Here is a 22,595-nt window from a genome sequence, read left to right as displayed (position 1 = left end):
CAACACTCACTCATCCAAGAGGACTTTGCTTTTCCTTTTTTGGAAGGCTAAATGCCCTGCTTTGTTTCTTCCTCTTACATGTATTTTAAATTATTGGCTGACTTTAATGATTCTTTGAAGTTAATTTTTAAATGTGAATGGCAGGATTCCATTTAACTTCTGGAAGCTTGAGAGCTGTCCCTGTGTGTCCCTAAATCAGAGAATGCTTAAATAACTTGAGTGCTTTTAGGTGATAATAAAATTGGAGAGAATGAGAAGAACATAGGACCTAGGCTGCCATAGGGATCTAAACTGGTAAAATACTTAGAAGGTTCAAGAGTTGCAACCTTTTGAAAGAACTAGAGTCAGTCTTGCATCCCAGTGCACTTCTCCAAACCAGGCATCTTCCCTGCATCTTCCCTTTCAATTATAGTGTATATTCTTTCCATTTCTTCTTCATTTCCTTTTTTTTTTTTTTTAACATTTAGTTAATGAGTCTTTAAGCAGGACCTCTTAACTCATTTATGCCTAGTGTTCCATTATTGGAACGCTAAGCATGTGGGAGTTATTTATATCCTACTGCTCAAGGTCATCGCCAAGGTCTGATGGCAAAAATTCAAAAAATTGCAACCTCTGGCATAAATGGGTTAATGCTGCTTTGCTCAGTTTCAAAGGCTAGATTGCTCAGTTTCAAAGGCTAGTGTTTTTGTATCCTTTGCCTGAATTTAGTAGTGCTTTGAAAATGATCAAAGTGTTGCATATTCCTAGTTCTCAAATTATAATAATGAAGTTTTCAAATGAAAATCCTAGGATTGTTTTAGGTTCTCTTTGCTCCATTCCACTGTGGGTAGAAATTGGGACATTCATCCAATGAAATGTCATTGGGGAAAAAAAATTTTAACTACATTTCAAAATGATTCCTCTTTTTGTCCTTTAAAATTTTTATTGACCAAGACAAGATTTCAAAATGTTTTCTCTAATACCCCAAAGTGAAACTTTGATTGAGGTTTTCAGGAAATTCCAGGGATCAAGTATGTCACCCGGACTTTGGTTTCCAAGTTTCCCAAAGCCTTGAAATTTCCCTACAGTCTAATTGCTGTTTATTGCCACAGACCTTCATCCTTTTTCTTTTGTAACATTTTCCATCTTAAGAAGGGTCGTCCCATTCAGCCGAGGAGCGTGTTGTCTGAGTAGCTGAATGGAATTACTACCAGTGGAAACTATGCTGCAAGAGGGGTTGATAAAGCAGCTGCGAAGCAAACCTCAGCTGTTTTTTCCATTCTCCCCAAGCAAAGTTAATTAGCATAGGGAAAATGACTAAGGTGTTGACGTCACCTCTTTCCAGTAGAAACTTACACTTTGTCCCTGTCTGCCTGCAAGCATGCAGGACTTGACTCAGGAATTTGCTGTCCAAACAGGATGCTGTGGAAGCTGCACTTTTTTTTTTTTTTTTTTCCCAGGGAGTGGGGGCTGGCCCTTACTGCTTTATAAGCACCGGCTCAAGAAGGAACCTACAGCCTCTTGGAAAGGAATCTCAGTAGGGGCTTGACTGCATGGGTGTCTAGCGCTTTCACTGTAAGAAAGCAAGATGCATTTTAGAAACTTTAACTACAGTTTTAGCTCCCTGATTGCCTGTGTGGCAAACAGTGATATCTTCAGCGAAAGTGAAACCAGGGTAAGGCTTCTAATATAACGTGATTTTCTTTAGTTTTCAAAGCATTATGCTAATTGGGACTGTTAACTGAAATACTTGGGGGAATGTGGCTCTCTTGTGGGTTTGGGGGTTTTGAAAGAAATCCAAAGTCTTTCGAGCCTTGAAAATCAAAAGCTGTTGCCTGAGGAATTAACTGAGGAAGGAATTTCTAAAGATCTCAATATTTGACAACATCCAGGTCCCTGAACCAACTAACTAGGAAGGCGAGAGTTGGGCATCGTGTGTTTTTCATTCTGTGTATGTTGTAAGTGAACTTTTCAGAAAGAGGCCTCTTCTGACAGTGAATAGTGTTTTACTTTTACAGCCAGCGTTGTGAATAATTTCATTTCATCTTAGGAAATAAATGTTATAAAGATATTTATATGTTTGTAGTAATTACAAGGGCCTGGCCTCAAGCTCCCAGATTTCTCTAACGAAAGAAAATGCAGCCAGAGCAAATAATAAAACTGGAGAAATTAAGTGTGAGATCAGTGTGCCTCCTGGGCAGCAGCTCTCTTTGATGGTGATTAATATAATCATTTTAATCACTACACTTTTCTTCTTCATTTGATTAAAATGTAAGTTTTTTCATCAGCAGCTATCTGGCTAATTGAGCTTTAAGAATATCATATAGGAATGAATCCTGTATGCTCTATTTGAGGGGTGGTATTTGTGCCTGGTGGTGTTATATGCTTTATACCCAAAGCCATATTGGGACATGAGAAGGTTTCTTTTTTAAAAAAAATCAAATGTAGCTCCATAATTGTATATAATGCTTATGGGCTGGCATCATAGTGTTTGGACTAGATTGCAGAGCACATTCTATGTTTTTAAAGTACTGCAAAGTGAGTTCACTTAACATGAGCCTTATGTGAGTAAAATCACTATTTTTTAAATGAAGTAGAGATGCCATCCGAAAGCTATAATAACTAGTTATCAGTTATTAGAACAAATAAGATTCTTTTATAAGAGAATGGCATCATAGTAATCTAGATTTTAAAGATAACGTGAGTTCTCTTTTGTGCTGGTCCTAAGCCCTGAACCTGTATTCTAAAAATATTCTTCAAAGTCATCTCTCCCAAATTCTGAATCATAAAAAACTAAACAGTGGGTCACAGTGCCTATTGATGAGGTCGTACAAAATTCCAAATGTACAAAGACACACTTTTGCCAGAAACTTGCCAGTGCTCAAGAGAGGTGGGGAAAAAGAGTGAGAGGCGACCAGATGTACTCTACCGGCCGCCAGCTCCGCGTTCCTCCGCACGTGCCTCTGCGGGATCCCTCGTGGGAAAGTCTCAGAAACGTCCATGAACTGGAGAAAAGCCGGGGAATGCGAGGAGAGCAAGGCCGTAGGTTGTTCCGGCTGCTCCTTAACGACCTGCCTGGCAGGGACCGGCTACCCTGCTCCTACCCGCAGCCCCATGTGGAGCAGGCACCATCCACCCGTGCCTCCCCGCGCTTGCTAGCAGTGAACATTCCTGAAGACACTCTCCTCTCTTATCCTGAATCCTCGCTCCCACTACAGAGACACTGCGCCTTCCATAGGTTCTCCAAGGTCCTCAGTGAGCTCTGCCCGCGCTGCCTACCATCCACACCCTGCGCCATCCCCTTCTTCCTGGACAGCCCCTTCTGCCTTTCACACGGGCTCCCACAAACTGTCTTAAGTGTTTTTGCCTGGTAAAAAGATTCACAAAACCCGGCAACTAGAAGCCCGTGCAGTCTTCCTTGGAGCTTTGACTGTCCACCAGTTAAACTCCCTCTCGGAGGAGTTGCAGGGGTCCCCAGCTGCCCCTACCGACATCCACACTCCAGGACCCAGCCTAGGGGGCTGTCCCCTGAGCAACCTAAGCTTGTAATCCTCCACCCCGGGCTTTGCATTCTAAGAGCTCAGGACATCTCCTAATTCTCACTAGCCCTATGACACCAGAGCGAGGTGTGCACAGACACAAAAGCCAGGATGCAGAAAATGGTCCATTTGCAGAACATTAATTTTTAAACTAGTATCATTTTAGAGAGTTAAAAAGTAACAGACTGAGATAAAAGCGATCGTGGAAATTTTTAAAAACTACTTATTTTAAGAAATGCAAAACTTTCTATCAACTTTGTTATTTTTCAAGTCAGTATTTCTTTTTTTTCAAATTAGCTGCAGTGCTTTTAAGCCTTTAAGAAATATTTGATATATACAACATTGCCCTGAGCTGGATGGCGGGGTTGGAGTTGGCTAGCTGGGGAAGGCTATAGGACAGAGAGATATTGGGGGGTGAGTGGGGGAAGGCCATAGGACAGAGAAACATGGGGAACAAATTACCAAACTGTACCTCCCTGGAAAATGCTCATTCTACTTTTAAAAAAGTTTGTTACCATAAGTAGCGTCTATGTATTGGCAATTGTTCTGCTGATTAGATGAATGTAATAAATCATACCTTCTTACCTTCTTGTAAAATCACCTGCATTAGGACTAAAGGCCATAGTCCCCTAAGAGGGGAAAGGCTTTTCTCTAAGAAAGAAGTTAGGAGTTCTTGAAAGGATTGGTGATCCACTTCCTCAGTAAAAAATGTATTGAGGAGGCCAGGCACAGTGGCTCATGCCTGTAATCCCAGCACTTGGGGAGGCCGAGGGATCACCTGAGGACGGGAGTTTGAGACCAGCCTGGCCAACATGGCAAAACACCGTCTCTACTAAAAATACAAGAATTAGCCAGGTGTGCTGGCAGGCACCTGTAACCCCAGCTACTCGGGAGGCTGAGGCAGGAGAATCACTTGAACCTGGGAGGCAGAGGTTGCAGTGAGCCAAAACTACACCACTGCACTCCAGCCTGGGTGACAGAGTAAGACTCTGTCTTAAAAAAAAAAAAAAAAAAAGTAATGACATCATCTAGTCAAGGGTCATATGCAGGTAAATTTCAACTCCTTTTATTTTTATTGTTATTTTTCAGGCCAAATTTGAGTCCCTCTTTAGGACGTATGACAAGGACATCACCTTTCAGTATTTTAAGAGCTTCAAACGAGTCAGAATAAACTTCAGCAACCCCTTCTCTGCAGCAGATGCCAGGCTCCAGCTGCATAAGACTGAGTTTCTGGGAAAGGAAATGAAGTTATATTTTGCTCAGGTGAGTTGGGTTCATTGCTATGCATGCTTCTCCCTCCTCCCTCCCTCCCTTTTGTAAAGCAGCTTATACATTGCTTATGTTATATGCTGACCAGAAACTCTGAGACTTCACCTTGAGAAAAACAAAATTCCTACTCTGAATGTTCCGCGTCTCACTTGTTTTAAGAAGATATCAAGGTGCATTTGAAAGCAACCTCAGACATCGCACCTGACCTTCCTGGGTTGATAATGATGGGGAAAAGAAAGCCTTCCCTGTTCACTGGGGAACTTGCAGGATGCAGCGGGGTGGGCGTGGCTACGCAAACACCCTAAGGTTTGCACAGCAGGTTTCCATGAATTTGCTTAAGGGTTGGAGCTAACGACCCACTCTAGACTGAGCAGACCAGAGTGGTTCCCAGCTCGTGTGGTGCTGGGGGTACTCAGCAGAGAAAGAGGAGTCTGCAGAAGATGCCTGCAAATCAACCCAGGACTGCTAGGTCTGGCTTGAAAGGAAAATAGGGGATAACCAGACCGGGCGCAGATGCTAAGAAACCCTCTGGTTGGCAGGGTTCCCAGCCCCAGGGCACCCACGGCAGGGAGAGGGGTAGCTGGAGTTGGGCTTGCCTTTTCTCCTGCCCACTACCATTCTGACCCTCCTCTGGGGAACTTAAGACAGGTGACCCACCTTCAAGGCGGCTCCCAAAGTTCCATTTGATGTCCTTAGGGGCTGACAGATTGTCAGGGAAAAGAAGAAAGGAGCTTCTAGAATGCAGCTCCTCAGTAAAGCAAGTCCCCCTCAGGCTCTGAGCACCCCCTCAACCCACCCCCACCACACACACACACACACACACACACACACACACACACATCTTGCTGGGATGGGAGAGGACCCTGTCCAAAGGCCTCCCACAGTGGGAGGAAGCTCATATGACTCCACGCCAGACAGCCGAAGTGTCTTTTCTTCCCCAAAGTGAGGACAGCGAACTTGCTGGGCCCTGCAAGTATAAATAAAGCATTTGGGATCCCCGCCCCACCCCCGACCTTTCTGCCCTGGGAGGCACAGGCTGAGATTTGACCTTGGGCGCCTAGGCCTTCCTCTGTGAGTACACTCCTTTCTGCACGGGATGAGATTTTATGCAAATAATTACTTAGTACTCCTCTGACCTTTTCTGTTTGTAAAACAATGCATATTCGTTGTGAAAACTTGGCGAGGGCAATCTAAGAAGTGCAGAGAAAACTTATACCGCGCAGCTTGTGATGTAAGAGCTCTCTGGACAGCCCTCTCATCACTGATCAGCATTTCTAAAGCCAAACTAGGATCATAGGTTATTGTTCCTTATTGTTATGTTTTAAAGTCTCCTGGGTTTGGCTTTTTTTTTTTTTTTTTTTTTCTTTCCTGGCATTTGATCCGGAGTCCTGGGGAGGGAGGCGCAGGGCTGCTGCTGGGTGGGGAACCCTAGGGGCAGGTGGAGCCCTGGCTCCCTGTCCCTGAGAAGTTGTGTCCTCTCAGAACTGTGGGCTAGGCTCTGGACTTTCAGAGCATGCCCCTGCGGTATGAGGAGCAGGGAGAAATTGATTCCAAGAGCCCTCCTGACCTCAACGACAGTGACTTTAATTTTCCATGTATACTACGGTCACCTCTGCTAATTTTCTGTCCATCTAGGTCAAGCGTAATTATTTGCAGTCCCTGTGCCTGTGACTCCCACAGCCCTGGGAGGGGGCTGTCATCCTATCTGCACCATAACCAGAGTTCAGACGTCCTTTTGCCCTCCCCGTTACAAACCGTCTTACAATTGGTCCTGGAATCAACACCTGTCCTGACGCCTGGACATTGACCCGCCCATCTCCCGGAAGCTGGCGTTAGGTGCTGTTGCCTCACTACAGTTCTTCCCTGGCAACAACTGACCTGTGCTTATTTTCTCTCCTCAGACCTTACACATAGGAAGCTCACACCTGGCTCCGCCAAATCCAGACAAGCAGTTTCTGATCTCCCCTCCCGCCTCTCCGCCGGTGGGGTGGAAACAAGTGGAAGATGCGACCCCAGTCATAAACTATGATCTCTTATATGCCATCTCCAAGCTGGGACCAGGTGAGCAGGGCCCTCGGGTGGGAGGGAGGCAGGGGGAGACACAGCTGCTGCCCTGCACCGGGGAGCAGTACCGCCACTACCCCCATAGCTCTTGTGAGCCCATGCCGGCATGTTTTGTGAGCTTCTCTGTATTCTTCTGCATCACCATCCGTTGTGCTGGGAGCATGCCTGCCTCTTGGTACCACCTGCAGTGTTAGAGAGACTGCGGCTGATCGTGGGGACCCTGCATCATGCCCCTACCCACCGCCCGCAGTGTCTCAGGAATCCATTCCTGTGTCCACTGAGCACAGCCTGCGTGGGACGCCTGAGCCCCGGCCCCAGGTCCTGTCGCTCCGGATAGGGATGAGTGATTGGACTTTGGAAAGGGAAAATCGATGCCCCCTTTAAGAAATGTTATTTTTAATCAAGATAAATTCGCCCTTTCCTGTGATTCTCACCCAGCCTTCTTGAAGGAAAGGGAAGGAGAACCATAGGCCGTGGTGAGGGAAGGGCCGTGGTCGGGCTGCCCTACCCCAGGGCCCGTGGGCTGGTCCCCTGCAGAGCTTGCCAAAGAAAGAGGAAGTTCCCATCCTCTGGAGGGACAAAAGTGTGAGCACTACGGGGTGGGGGCAGGTTCCTCAGGCTCTTCGTCCAAAATGTGGGCCTTAACTGGTGGAATTGTGAGCACTAGATGACATCATCGAGTGAAAGGCGCTTCAGTCAGCACCTGGCTCACAGTCAGTGTTCAATGCAGGATTTTTGAAAACCATAAAATGTTGGTGGTTCCTGTCCCGTCCTCTAGGGTTTGGGTGAGGAGGCAGGTGTGAGGGAGAGTCTTGGGGTGAAGAGGTTTGAGCCTTCTCCTGCTCTGTCCGTGGAGCAAGTCGAATAAATGCTGAGAGCATCAGCTCCTCATTTCTCCTTGACCAGCAATCTGATGTTCCCTTGGGTTGAGGCTTTTGTTTTCTTGGACCATCAGCAGTTTCATATTGAAAAGATTACATTTCTGAAAACATTGCCCAAACGGAAATTCCCTCTGTGGGATAAAGCAAGAGTCACATTACTTACTGCTAATTGTGGCATGAAGGTCGAGATCAGAAATGGCCATTTTGAGGAAGAGTGTGCTCCCCCCACAGCAGCTCCTGGCCCAGGGGCATGAGCATGGCTGAGGGTGTGGAGTCTTCCCCTAGGTTAGGGATGGGAGGAAACAGGGTCTCCACTTGCAAAGAGGTGTCAACAGTTCCAGAGGCAAATGCTGTTAATAAAAATTCTGCATACTCCAGAATCTACCACTTTCTTCACCGAGGCCTTATTGGAGAAGGCATTTTAGGAAATAGACGTAATAAAATCAGTTTGTCCTTGGTTCACTTAACAGTGAGCTTGAGTGAGATTTCATATTTCACCTGTGCTTTTCAACCAACAGGATTGCGGAGATTTTACAAATTATGGTCCTAAACCCTGAGCTTTCTGGATTTACGCTGATTAGTAGGTAGATAAAGAGACTTGCAAAGAGGCAGATTTGTAAGAGGCTCTTAACCAGAATTTCCAGCAATCCATCTGACCTCCCATGCCTGAATTCTCTCTCTCAGAGAGCTGAAGCTCCTTTGCCTTTTTCAGTGCAGTTATAATAACATTCCAGTCCCACGTGTGATAGAGAAAAGACCACCACCTTCCTTATAAGTAAAAGTACCTTCTAGGTTTAGAGGAGTAACCAGTGTGGCTGGAGGTAGGAAGCTCTGCTGGGCCACTCTTGCCTGGTGGAAATCAGTCATGTGATGGGCACACAGTGGTTGGTGAGGTGTTTCCTTGCTTACCCGAACTGCAAAGAAATCCCAAGCACAAGCCGGGCGCGGTGGCTTACGCCTGTAATCCGAGCACTTTGGGAGGCTGAGGCAGGCGGATCACGAGGTCAGGAGATCAAGACCATCCTGGCCAACATGGCGAAACCTCGTCTCTACTAAAAATACAAAAATTAGCTGAGTATGATGGCATGCGTCTGTAGTCCCAGCTACTTGGGAGGCTGAGGCAGGAGAATCACTAGAACCTGGGAGGTGGAGGTTGCACTGAGCCGAGATCTTGTCACTGCATTCCAGCCTGGGCAACAGAGCAAGACTCTGTCTCAAAAAAAAAAAGAAAAGAAAAGAAAAGGAAACAAATCCCAAGCACAAAGCCCTGGAGGAAAACTCACCGTGAGGCCACACCCTGTGGGTGGAGCAGGTTGAAGCAAACCTGCCGCTATTTCAGAACCCTGCCCAGCGTCGCACCAATAACAATGCAGCCTCCATTCTTAAACATCTTTCTAGGTGACATGGGCTGGACAAGCACCTAGTGGTGAGCCAGGTTCTCATTGCCTCGGGCACTCACTCATGCTGTTAACTCTATGAAGTCAATACCTTTACCTTCTCCTTTACTGAGGAGGGAACTGAGGTGCACAGGGAAGCAGAATAAAGTGCCCATGAGCCCTGGGTACTAAGGAGCCAGGCTCAGAGCTGCCTCCACGAGCACCAGAGATGCACACTCTTCCTGTGACCAGAGCAGCACCCCAGCGGGAGGCCCCAGCCCCTTCATTCTACATTGCCAGGTTTTTCAGTTGCAGAAAGCTCACCCCACCCTTGCTGGACCAGAGTGGCCTGAACTTGGCCAACCTGGTAGAACTCAGGCTGACATAGAACAGCAGGACACTCCTGGTCCCGGGGATTAGAAGTTGTTCTAAGGAAAAGGTCAAAAACGTTTCCAGAGCACCTGGCTCCGTGCAGCCACCCCTGCGTCTGCTGCAGGGCCTCCCGTGGCTCCCTTCCTGGGCGTGCACTGCAACCCTCAAATAGGAGCCCCATGAGGGAGGCCCGGGGTTCTGTTTCCAAATGCGTTTCTTCATCCATCTTTTTCCTGAACCGAAGTTTCTCACATTCACACTTGAGGAAATGCTGACAGAAAGGGAGTTCTCTGGGTAGTTTAGATGTCTGGTGGACATGCGAAGTATAACTAGAAAAATGCATTCCTTCTACACTTTTCATGTGCCTGGACTCCCAGAATGTTTGACTAAAAACAGGGTCCTGCACAATGGAAATATCTGCTTTTCTGAATGAGCTAGCAAAGAAATACAAACCCAAAATATGTCTGGCTGTGTCTCTCAGCCCAATCGAATGGTGACGAGCAGCTGGCCCAGCAGAGCCCTGAATGCTCTTTTATGTTTGCCTTTTGACTCCCAAGGACTTTTCTGAGTGACCCTGCGATTATTTTCCCTCCTTAGGGGAAAAGTATGAATTGCATGCAGCGACTGACACCACTCCCAGTGTGGTGGTGCATGTATGTGAGAGTGATCAAGAGAAGGAGGAAGAAGAGGAAATGGAAAGAATGAAGAGACCCAAGCCAAAAATTATCCAGACCAGGAGGCCGGAGTACACGCCGATCCACCTCAGCTGAACAGGCACGTGACGAGGACGCATTCCAAATCATACTCACGGGAGGAATCTTTTACTGTGGAGGTGGCCGGTCACGACTTCTTCGGAGGTGGCAGCCGAGATCGGGGTGGCAGAAATCCCAGGTCATGTTGCTCAGAAGAGAATCAAGGCCGTGTCCCCTTGTTCTAATGCTGCACACCAGTTACTGTTCATGGCACCCGGGAATGACTTGGGCCAATCACCGAGTTTGCAGTGATCGCACAAGGACATTTGGGACTGTCTTGAGAAAACCGATAATGATAGTGTTTTGTACTTGTTCTTTTCTGGTAGGTTCTGTCTGTGCCAAGGGCAGGTTGATCAGTGAGCTCAGGAGAGAGCTTCCTGTTTCTAAGCGGCCTGCAGGGGCCACTGTCTACTGGTAGGAAGAGGTATCACAGGAAGCCGCCTAGTGCAGCGAGGTTATGAAAACAGCAGCAATGCAATGTGGAAATTGTAGCGTTTCCTTTCTTCCCTCATGTTCTCATGTTTGTGCATGTATATTACTGATTTTCAAGACTAACCTTTGTTCGTATATAAAGTTACACCGTTGTTGTTTTACATCTTTTGGGAAGCCAGGAAAGCGTTTGGAAAATGTATCACCTTTCCCGGATTCTCGGATTCTCGACTCTTTGCAACAGCACTTGCTTGCGGAACTCTTCCTGGAATGCATTCACTCAGCATCCTCAACCGTGCAATGTGTAACTTGTGCTTTTGCAAAAGAAGTTGATCTGAAATTCCTCTGTAGAATTTAGCTTATACGATTCAGAGAATAGCAGTTTCACTGCCAACTTTTAGTGGGTGAGAAATTTTAGTTTAGGTGTTTGGGGTCGGACCTCAGTTTCTGTTGTTTCTTTTGTGTGGCGGTTTCTATACATGAATCATAGCCAAAAACTTTTTTGGAAACTGTTGGTTGAGATAGTTGGTTCTTTTACCCCATGAAGACATCAAGATACACTTGTAAATAAAGCTGATAGCATATATTCATACCTGTTGTACACTTGGGTGAAAAGTATGGCAGTGGGAGACTAAGATGTATTAACCTACCTGTGAATCATATGTTGTAGAAAAAGCTGTTCCCATGTCTAACAGGACTTGAATTCAAAGCATGTCAAGTGGATAGTAGATCTGTGGCGATATGAGAGGGATGCAGTGCCTTTCCCCATTAATTCCTGATGGAATTGTTATACTAGGTTAACATTTGTAATTTTTTTCTAGTTGTAATGTGTATGTCTGGTAAATAGGTATTATATTTTGGCCTTACAATACCATAACGGTTTGTCATTTTGAAATACCTAATGCCAAGTAACAATGCATGCTTTGGAAATTTGGAAGATGGTTTTATTCTTTGAGAAGCAAATATGTTTGCATTAAATGCTTTGATTGTTCATATCAAGAAATTGATTGAACGTTCTCAAACCCTGTTTACGGTACTTGGTAAGAGGGAGCCGGTTTGGGAGAGACCATTGCATCGCTGTCCAAGTGTTTCTCGTTAAGTGCTTTTAAACTGGAGAGGCTAACCTCAAAATATTTTTTTTAACTGCATTCTATAATAAATGGGCACAGTATGCTCCTTACAGAAAAGTTGTCATTTTATTTCTAGAATAAATCTGTGAACCTTCTAAATTCTGCAGTTTAAAAGGCTTTTAAACCTTTTTAAACATTTTAAATTCAGAAGGACACATACCTTTGTCAGTTTGAGCTTAGAAACTCCTAATTCTGGGCTGTGGTTCACGGAGGGTCCACCACACTAAGAATGCATCACTTGCAAAAGAAGAAAATGGATAAAACTGAAATCAGAACTTCGAGTATTTCGTCAGGTAGATGCTACTATGATGAAACCCCTGTTCACCAGCACCTCCACAAAACAGCAATGGTTTTGGTCATTTGAAGAACTTTCTTTTCTATTAGAAAAGATGTCCATGGAAGATACTAAGTTATCTTCAGAAGATGCATCTATAAGCCTTCTGTTTAATCTCTGGCAGCTTTTTCCCTGAAACTCTCATTTCAAATGGTGGGGACCTTCCTGGGAAGCCCACAAAGGCCTAAGTAACCCAGTGTTTATTTGCTGAAATCTAGGAAATGACATTAATCCTGATCAACATTAGCATTAGGCATTTATCTATGAAAATTCACATGCTACTTTTTTTTCTCTTTCTTGAGAACCATGATCCTGTCATTTCCAAGAGTATTTGCACATTTTCAAGCCATATGTGTTCAAGGTTTAATCGTGCTGGAAAATCCACACTTCAACCAAGTTGGTCAAATCTGATTATTGGACAGATTCAGGCATTGACCGCCCCCAAGGACAGGCAGGAAATATTTCCAAATAGAGACTCTCAGCAGGTCCCCTTAGATAAAGGAGGGAAAAAGTCAGTGGTCCCACTGCCAGTGAAGCCAATAGACCTTAGAATAGAAAATACAAGTCAAGGAAAAGGCTATTTCTTTTGAGTCAGGACAGCCTATTTCTTTTGAGTTGTTCTGTGGCAGCCTCTGCCGAAATTGTAAAACCAATAATGCACACAGTTTCTGGTTCCCAGGCTGATGGGCCTGAAAGTCGTTGAATCATGAACATGCCCAGGACCCACGCATTGCTTTGTAGGAGACGGGTTCAGTAAAATGTTAAACAACCGACATTCAACAGGCAGCATCATGCAGGATGCACACTTTGCCATTGATCGAAAGTGTATCTTCAATAGGCTTTGATAGAATATGTTACTAATCTGATGGGAAACAGCTTAGGGCCATGCAAGAAAAGAAAATCAGCCCCTGGAAACGAATGGCTAAATCAAAGCGAAGGGCAGTAGAAGGAGAGGAGCCGAGCAATTCACGGAGCTATTCAGACACAGGCTATAAACATTGATTTGAAGTCAGCAGGCATTTAGGATTTTACATTTCCAGAATATTGTGTGTGAATTACTGCCCACAGGAGATTTGGGTTTTTAGAGAGCTTTAATTTTATGTGAAATGTGCAGAACTCACTACAAAGTAGATCGATTTTCTCATGTGTTAAATTGCAGGAGATTGAAAGCACTCTCTGGGCGTGTTATGATCAAAAGTGAATGCGCAGCCGAAGTCTGCCACACTTCACAGTGCCCGCAGAACCCGCGGAAAGTTTGCCTGGGTATCATAGGTACATATCCAGTAACATTCACCCAAAGGTCAGTGACTCAGGTGGAAGCCGCATACATAATCACCCTAAAAATTATTCAGGAAGAAGGTCCACCATGAGTAACAAGTACTCTTCCCTCCTGCCTGTCTGGCCTCCTGATTCGAAAGTAGAACAGGGAGTAGAACGTGGAGGAAACTTTTCGAGTCTATCACCACTCTTGGCAATCCTTAATTCACATCTGAAATTCTCACGCCGTGGCTCGCCGCAAGTTACGTGGCAATCAGGTAGATGGATTTGCTTCTCACCTACCTCATTTTCTTCCACCGTCCTTCCCTGCTGTTCATGAAAGGTCATTTCAATCATAGCTATGTTTATGAAAGAAGGAAATTATTCACAAGTCATTGAGGTGCGCTGCCTGCGCCCACCGTTTCTCCTTCTTTCAGGATTCTGATGAGGGACTCAGTGACCCTTCTACACAGCGAACGAGTGCCAGGTAGATGCAGTGGCCACTGCTCAAATCCCTCTTTCAAGAGTGTCAGGGCCCTCCTGGCTGACATTTGTACTCTGGCAGCGCAGAATTTTCAGTGTTTTTAACTTACCATGTTATCTCTTTTCTCTGCCTAGAAAATGATCTCATTGTCCCAGCCTGGCCCTGCTAACCCCACAATGAGGTCCACGAGGTCCTGCTCACCCCTGTTCAAATTCCAGCAGCTACCTCTGTGCCCAGACACAGAACACATTTCTAGGGGCTGATTTTCTTTTCTTGAATGGCCCTAAGCTGTTTCTTATCAGATTAGTAATATATTCTATCAAAACCTACTGAAGAAACACTTTCAATCAGTGGCAAAGTGTGCATTCTGCACAATTCTGCCTGTTGAATGTCGGTCATTTCACATTTTACTGAACCCCTCTCCTACAAAACAATGTGGGGGTCCTGGGCACATTCATGATGCAGTGACTTTCAAACCCGTCAGCCTGGGAACCCAGAAACTTCTTGCATTATTGGTCACAATAAGCGTTACTGAAATGATTGACTCTTTAATATTTCTCCTGCAGGTGTCTATTAGGAATGTCTCTTCCCCCTGAGAATCGTTGCCAGCTACTCCCACTGGGTCTCCCATCATGCCCCCTTCTTTTCCATTGTATGGCATATTTTCTTTTTTATCATAATTGTTAAATTGTTTGTCTTCCCTGTTGAAACATAATTTGGGTAGAAGTGGGATTCCTGGTAGCCAGTGGCTCATAGTAGACATTCAACATGCAAGTGGATTGGATAGATGGAGGACAGATGGATAGATGGAGAGATAGATGGATGGATGGATGGTTGGATGGATGGATGGATGGACGGTTGGATGGATACGGATTTTGGAGGAAGAGGAGTGAGCAGTCACTGAAAAGAACAGAAAAATAATGAGGCTTGTTCCCTCTCCCTAGTCAGAAGAGCCAGTAAGCAGCTTAGAGCTTTAATCCCACAAATTGTCAGGCAGCTGGTGCAAGAGCAGGGAAAGAGAGAGAGAGAGAGAGAGCCTGTGGTAGGTTACAGTCATCAGTGAAAAAGAACAAAAACCTTTGTTTTAAAACTCTCCTCAAAACAGATGATTGGCTAGAGGGTGTGGCACAAAGGAACTTGTCAGGGTGATGGAGACATTCTGTATCTGGATTGAGCAATGCAGGAACCTGGGTAAAGACACAGTGATGGTAACAGCTGTATACATCTGTTAAAAATTCATCAAACTTATAATATTTAGAAAGGTTACATTTTGCTTCATATAAAGTATGCCTCAATAAAGTGTATTTGATTTTAAAATCAGGATAAACGAAAAAAAAATTTATCTTGAATAATGGGCAGGAGTTGGGGAGAAGGTCTTAATTATCATCATATCCTTTTAAAAACATTTTTCAAGTGTGTAATGCTCTGATGACATTCTTAAGACACAGCAAGGCAAAGCAGTATCCCAAATGAGAGAGTGAGCATTCCAATAAATATTTTCTGTAAGACGCTAATATGTCTATGACCATTTGCTAAATTTAAAAATCAACTTGGACCATATTTACTCCCTTAAAGTCTAATAGATGACTAATTCCTTCTATGTTCAGAACCAATATGTTACTACTTTAAGAACAGCATACATAGGTGTGGTTGGCCCTCTGTGTCTAAGGCTTCTGCATCTGTGGATTCAACCAACCATGGACTGAAAATATTCTAAAAATAAAATAAAATTAATGAAACAACAACAAAAATAAAACAAATAAAAAATGCCAGGTAGCAACTACTTACAAAGCATTTACATAGTATTAGGTGTTAGAAGTAATCAAGAGATGATTTAAATCACCATCTATGATTGGCTGATATGCATAGGTTATATGCAAATACTATGCCACTATATATAAAGGACTTGAACATTCTCAAATTTTGGTATCTGCAGGGGATTCTGGAACCAAACCCCATGGATACCAAGAGACGACTATATGTATAAAATACTGAAAGAGGCATGGAGAGTGATTTTCAGGCCTCTACCTAAAGCCCTGAATATTAGAAATTACTGAATTTCTTCTCAGGAAGGAAATTACGCCATACACCAGTGTTGCCACACACCCAGAGAACAAGATGACCCGACGCCCCAGCCTGGTCATGCCACATGAGCTGAGCAGTGGGTAGGCCACTGAGCCAGTGATAGAAATCACAAATTACAAAACATCAGAGTACTTTCTGGAAATAAGTCTACCTCTCCAGGGAACAACACATTTGACACTTGACTGGGATACACTACCGGATCCTCCGAGGGTGATGGTTCTCAAGAAGGCAGAAGCAATGGTGACCAATAGACCTTCTTAAAGGCTGAGCCGCTGGGCACCTTCCTACTCCTCTCGACCATGCTAGGATGACTGCAGCAGAGTCCCCGAGTCCTTTGATGCAAGGGTCTAGGTGAGTTCGAAGGAGAGCCATACAAGGCCAGGCAGACAGGCCCATGGTGATGGCTGTCCACCCTGGTCAGGGGAATTCTAGGTTCAGGCCATGTGGCAAGGTCACCTTGAGGGACATGCTTTGCTCTAAGCTCAGCTTAAGTGTGTCTGAACCCCCCTCACTTCTTCCAACTGCAGAAGCGCATGGAGAAGGGGGAGAAAGGGTTGCCCACCTCCTAAAATGAGGGCAGCATGGTGAAGAGCCCCATCATGCCCCACCAAGGTCCTGTGTGCAGGGCAGGGCAGTGCCTATCCAGAAGGCCAGACCTCTAACTGCTGCTCTGTAGGAGGTCGGGGCCTCACATGCAGGCTCCTATAAGCTGGCTGTCTTGGCAAGAGGGCCCTGGTACAGCACTGTCTTCATCACAGAAAACCACACCCTACATAATTTGTAACCGACAGAAATGCATTTGGCTCATGGTTCTGGAGATTGGGAAGCCCAGGATGGAGGGGCCACATCTGGCAAGGGCCTTCTTGCCACCACATGGTGGAAGATATCACCAGACTGGGGAAGGAGGGGTGGGCGGGGCGGGAAGAGAGAGAGAGAGAGAACAAGAGAGAGAGAATCCATTCATAAGGGTGGAGCCCTCATGACTGAACACCTCCCATTAAGTCCCACCTCCCAACACTGTTGCTTTGGGGATTAAGTTTCCAACTGGCTTTTTTCAAACCTTAGCAACCACCAAACAGACAAGCCCTTCGGCCTGTCCTGGAGGGCATTGAATGGCATGGCCTGGAGCTCAACCAGGAGAACCGTGCTCAGGAGGAAGAGACCAGAAAGATAACTCAAAAAGTTCTGAGAAGTTCCTAAGACCACCTGAAGAGGAGCCTGCTGCCAGTGGTGTGGACACCGCAGTGTGCTTGAGGAGCCTTCAGAAACAAGAACTCGTAGGAGAAGGGGGTTGCACAGACCCTTTCCTCAGTTAGTTAGGCACCCTCATGCCCACCCTGACATCGGGCTAAGGGGGAGGTGCTCATCCACTGACAGGTGCCAGGCTGTCCTGGGCCTGGCAAACCCTGGCCTTATACACCCACTCTCCACACCTCTGCCCCCACCCTCCCAGGGGCAGGGCCGGGCTCCCCTGCAGAGATACAGGGCAAAGAGGGAGAGAGAAGGCCTCAGGCCAGGGCATGGCTTAGTGCCTCCCAGCGCCAGGTCCTGACAGCCTGAGAGAGCTGGAATCAAGGAAGGCGATCCTGGGCCCCAGAGAGACATCGGTGAGCTTCAGCCTCTGGTGGCTGCACACCAGCCAGGGCAGCAGTGCCCCCTCCTGCCTGTGTTGAGCTGTGTGGCCTGCAAGAGGACTAAGGAGAGTTTAAAGGAGGCAGGCAGTGGGGGAGGAAGTGTCCCAGGTAAAGGCTGAAGCTTTAAGGAGGATGGGAGGGGAGGCTTCACCCGGAAGGAGCTTTTGGAGCAAGGGCCTGAAGGAAATTGGGGAGACAGCCTGAGTATCTTTGGTAACTGGGAAGAGAGCATTCCAGGCAAAGGGAAAAGAAGAGAGGCTGTCAGGCAAGTGTGCACCCACCATGTCTGGGCACATCGAGGAGGACCCTGTGGCTGGAGGGGAGGAAGGAGGGGAGAATGGAAAATGAGGCCAGAGGTGACCTGGCCAGGGCCTTCGGGGCTGTGTGGGAGAAGGTGAGGGGCTCAGCGGGTGGGTGTCATGGGTGTGAAGAGGTAGGTCCCTCGTCACCAGTCAGCAGAGCGTTCCCTGAGCTCAGCTGATGTCCTGCTGGAGTGTGTGCCCCCTGGGCTGGAGGGGACAGGATTGGTGGGAATAAAGTTGTGAGTTTGGGGTTGTGGTGAGCAGAGCACTAAGTGAGCCCCCAGCACTCCCACTTCCACGTGAGGGGTGCACTGGCCCTGCACTCGCTCCCCTTGAGTGTGGGCAGGACAACTCTCTTTGCTTACAACGGCTCAGCACTCGTACTACAATGGGACAGTGCTTCTGTGATTACGTTCCTTTATAGGAAAAATTGATTTTGCAGATGTAGGTAAGATCTGGACTCGTCTGACTTTGAGTTTATCAAGAAAGAAGATTAACAGACACGGGGGCAACTTGAGAGTGGAGGGTGGGAGGAGAAAGACGATCAGAAAAAAATAACTACTGGGTACTAGGTTTAGTACCTGGGTGACGAAATAATCTGTACAACAAACCCCCATGACACAAGTTTACCCAAATAACAAACCTGCACATGTACCCCTGAAAAAGTTGAAAAAGGGGCCAGGTGTGGTGGCTCACGCCTGTAATCCCAGCACTTTGGGAAGCTGAGGCGGGCGGATCACAAGGTCAGGAGATCGAGACCATCCTGGCTAATGCGGTGAAACCCTGTCTCTACTAAACATACAAAAAATTAGCAGAGCGTGGTGGTGGGCGCCTGTAGTCCCAGCTACTGGGGAGGCTGAGGCAGGAGAATGGCATGAACCTGGGAGGCGGAGCTTGCAGTGAGCCAAGACTGGGCCACTACACTCTAGCCTAGGTGACAGAGCAAGACTCTGTCTCAAAAAAAAAAAAAAGTTAAAAAAAAAAAAGAAGGAAGATTATCCTGATGGGCTTGGCCGAATCAGGTGAACCCTGAGAGGACACTGGAGGGAGCAGTGGCGTCCCCTGCTGGCCTGGAGCTGCCACAAGGCGAGAGTGGGGGGCCATGTGGCCAGGACTCTAGGGCAGCCTCTAGGAGCTGAGGATGGCCCCCGGCCAGCAGCCAGCAAGGAAGAGGACACCTCCGTCCTCCAACCACAAGGAAATGGATTCTACCAACACTACATGTGCTCTGGTGAGTTCTGCATTAGTTCAGATGAGACCACAGCTCTGGCTGCCACCTTGATTTCAACCTGGTGAGACCCTGAGCAGAGGACCCAGCCAACCCATACCTGCAGTTCTGACCCACGGAAACCGAGATGATGAATTTGGGTTGTTCTGACCCGCAGAAACCAAGGTGATGAATTTGTGGTGTTTTTAAACCTCCTCAAAGTAGTGTGAGAAAATACACAGTAGTTGTTTTATACCACTACATTTTTAGGTGGTTTGTTATCACACTGGATAATTAAAACACCAATTTAAATCTTTTCTCAGCTAATTTTGTACCATTAGTGAAGCATAAACACTCCAAACTATAGTACTATAGTAAAGAAAACCACCTGCTTCTATGTGTGAGAACACTTGGGTGAACATATCAATAAAAAGGGTGAAGAAGGAACTCTGGCTGTATTGCATTTTGCATTATTTATATTCACTTCTATGACTATTTTTTGTAATACTGTGCAATGACTGTGTCCTCTCTTTTTGCATGCTTTCTATTAAAAAAATAATAAAAATAAACATTAAAAAACCCCAGGCCGGGCGCGGTGGCTCACGCCTGTAATCCCAGCACTTTGGGAGGCCGAGGCGGGTGGATCACCTGAGGTCAGGAGTTCAAGACCAGCCTGGCCAACATGGCAAAACCCCGTCTCTACTAAAAATACAAAAATTAGCTGGGTGTGATGGCGTGCACCTGTAATCCCAGCTACTCGGGAAGCTGAGACTGGAGAACTGCTTGAATCCAGGAGGTGGAGTTTGCAGTGAGCTGAGATGGCACCATTGCACTCCAGCCTGGGTGACAGAGCAAGACTCAGTCTAAATAAATAAATAAATAAAATAAAATATAAAACCCAGCCAGTGCAGTGGCTCACGCTTGTAATCCCAGCACTTTGGAAAGCCGAGGCAGGCAGATTGCTTGAGCCCAGGAGTTGGAGACCAGCCTAGGCAACATGGTGAAACCCTGCCTCTACAGGAAAAAAAAAAAAGCTAGGTGTGGTGGCACACACCTATAGTCCCAGCTAATCTGGAGGCTGAGGTGGGAGAATTGCTTGAGCCCAGGAGGCAGAGTTTGTGTTGAGCTGAGATTGCACCACTGCACTCCAGCCTGGACGACAGAGCAAGACCCTGTCTCAAAAAAAAAAAAAAAAAAAAAAAGAACCCAATAGCAACAGACCATCTTGATTGTTCTGAAGCCTTTCAAGAGCAATCATCTCATAAATGTTCTTCCAGAAACACCAGCAGCATGCATGAAACAAAGCAGCTAACCTAGACCTAAGGTAATGTGCTAAGCTCCTTGTGTGCCTCTGAAGAAAGATGGTGTATAATTCCAGGTAATGGTGTCATTATGCATGGTACTTGCTCTAGAAAGCATTCTAAAAGCCAGAGCTCTGGTCTTTGAAATGTTTGCAGAAGCACGCCATGGTTGGTAAGTCACTGGGACCCTCTCACCTCTCATATAAACTCCATTCTTATAATACAGAGGAGCGTTTAAGGCAAAGACATTGCAGTAAGCTGAATGTGACCTGCTCAAAAAATAGTCTCTTCTCTAGGTCCTCTCCTGTGCAAGGGACATTCTGGGGTACCCTGTCCCTCAGCCATCATTTAATCCCCCAGGAAAGATATTTGAGGCTGACTCGCAGGTTTGTGGTTATTTCTGTCATCATTAGAGATGTGCTTTACTTCTTTCAGCAAGAAGTCCTGATAAGCTTACAGGACCTAGCCCCTTGTTTGTTTCACATTCATCCTTGTGTGTTACCCAGTTGTCTCTTAGGAACTTCAGAATTGCATATGAGCATTTTCCTCTCCAAGCTTTCTGGTCTCAATGACGAGCACCCCTGTCCACACAGTGACTCAAGCTACGGCCATAGAAGGTGTCTCCTGTCTCCCTGTACCCCACTTCAATCACTCTCAAGTCCTGGTCATTCTCTCTTCTATCTTTAGGACATACCCTCATACTCCACCCGCAGAACCATTCTCTTAATTCAGCCCCCATCATTTCTCACTTTATTATAAGCAAAGCTTCCCCCATTCCTTCTCTATGCTACTGTCAGAGCGAGCTTTCAAAAGCATCAAGTCTTCAAGCCTATGTCTGATCATCTTCGAAGACCAGTCTCAGTCTCCTAAAATGCATCCATGTACCCTGGGAATTCTTCCTCACCTCCCATAAAGACTGCAGGCATGACAGGGCATCTGCAGTTCTCTGGGTGTGCCATGCTTCCCCTACCTCTATGCCTTCACCTTCGATGCTTTCCTCAGACTTCCCAGCTTCGAATCATTCTTCAGGACCCTTCTTGAACATGGTGTCCTTTGGGAAGCTTTGCCTGACATCTGCTCAGTCCCACCAAGCAGAACTACATGTCTCTGCTCCGGGCTCCTGCAAAGCCATTGCATTCCCCAGCCCAACTCTCACCAGACTGCAACAGTTGGCTTCCCTGCCCATCTCCCCAGCTAGTTTGCCAATGAGTTCAATGTATTTGTTTCTGATTTCTCAGCACCTAGCAGAACGCTTGGAATGAAATAGTCACTCAATAAATATTTATTGGATGTATTGCTTATAACTCAATTCAATTCCTTCTTCTTTAACTCTTTGTAGATGCAGATTTCCTCTGGCAGTGCTAAGCCTGGCACTACTGAGCAACACCAGGTTTGTCCCTTAGGTAATGGAACCTAAGGCAAAGTGGGTGACGCACATGAATATTTCACAGGGGCTGTTTTCTTGGTGGAGACAATGTAATGTGTTCACATATGGAAACTTGGGCCTGGCTTTCCCCACGTGCTGCCAGGATTGGCAGGATAGGTTGGTTCTCATCCTCCATGCCCCCTGGCTGTGTTCAAATTGTGAGCTGCCTGATCTATGGGGCCGGCCAGTGGGGTTAAGCTGAAGCAAGAAACCACGGAGTGACAAGAAGACATTTCAAAGACGTGATTGGTCTAGAAACCCAGCAATTTTCCAAAAGCTTGTCCCCGTGGGATCTGTAGGACCCAACTTGAAGAGCTGGGACAGAGGGGACATTCCTGAGTTCCTGGCCTGCAATATGGAACTGCTATAGCCACATAATTCTGAATGCACAATAGCACTTCATTCCCAAGGAATTCTCTGTAGGGACTCAAGAACAAAATAATCTCCTAATGTAGAGCATTTAACATACAAGCGCTTTTACAAGTCACCTGACAGTAGATGTCGAAGTAATTTCAAAATAATGTTCTATTTTAAAAATACTATAGTTAAAAAACTTTTCCTCCCAGAGTCTATTGCCTTGCTGTGTCATATAAGTTGCAGCAACTTGGAGGCAGGACCTTTGCTTGTCCTGGGAGGTGGGATGACTCTAGAAGATGGCCCACGCCAGGTCTTCTTTAGGATCTAGTCTGGCCTCATTTGAGCTACAGTAATGCGTAAGGGTGTTTGTACTCACTTTATTTCCTTTTATTTCAAGCGAGGGGGTCAGATGTAGAA

General features: G+C 46.1%; 1 protein-coding gene across 4 annotated transcripts in view; it reads left to right on the top strand.

Moving 5' to 3' along the window:
- RCAN1 (regulator of calcineurin 1) overlaps window positions 1–11,848 on the top strand; it is a 97,400-nt gene extending 85,552 nt beyond the window's left edge. Inside the window, exons 1-4 of one of the 4 annotated variants that reach the window (XM_054468837.2) lie at window positions 1,189–1,654; window positions 4,608–4,781; window positions 6,689–6,848; window positions 10,078–11,848. In XM_054468837.2, the coding sequence (XP_054324812.1) occupies window positions 1,568–1,654; window positions 4,608–4,781; window positions 6,689–6,848; window positions 10,078–10,250 (594 nt within the window). In that variant the 5' untranslated portion in view covers window positions 1,189–1,567 and the 3' untranslated portion in view covers window positions 10,251–11,848. The other 3 variants (XM_054468838.2, XM_054468835.2, XM_054468836.2) reach the window with 3 other exon arrangements.
- The last annotated feature ends 10,747 nt before the right edge of the window (window positions 11,849–22,595 follow it).

Source organism: Pongo pygmaeus, chromosome 22 (genome assembly GCF_028885625.2).
Source record: "Pongo pygmaeus isolate AG05252 chromosome 22, NHGRI_mPonPyg2-v2.0_pri, whole genome shotgun sequence".
NCBI classification, from domain to species: domain Eukaryota; kingdom Metazoa; phylum Chordata; class Mammalia; order Primates; family Hominidae; genus Pongo; species Pongo pygmaeus.
The sequence above is the reverse complement of the archived record's forward strand: the minus strand, read 5'-3'. Positions and strand labels throughout refer to the sequence as shown.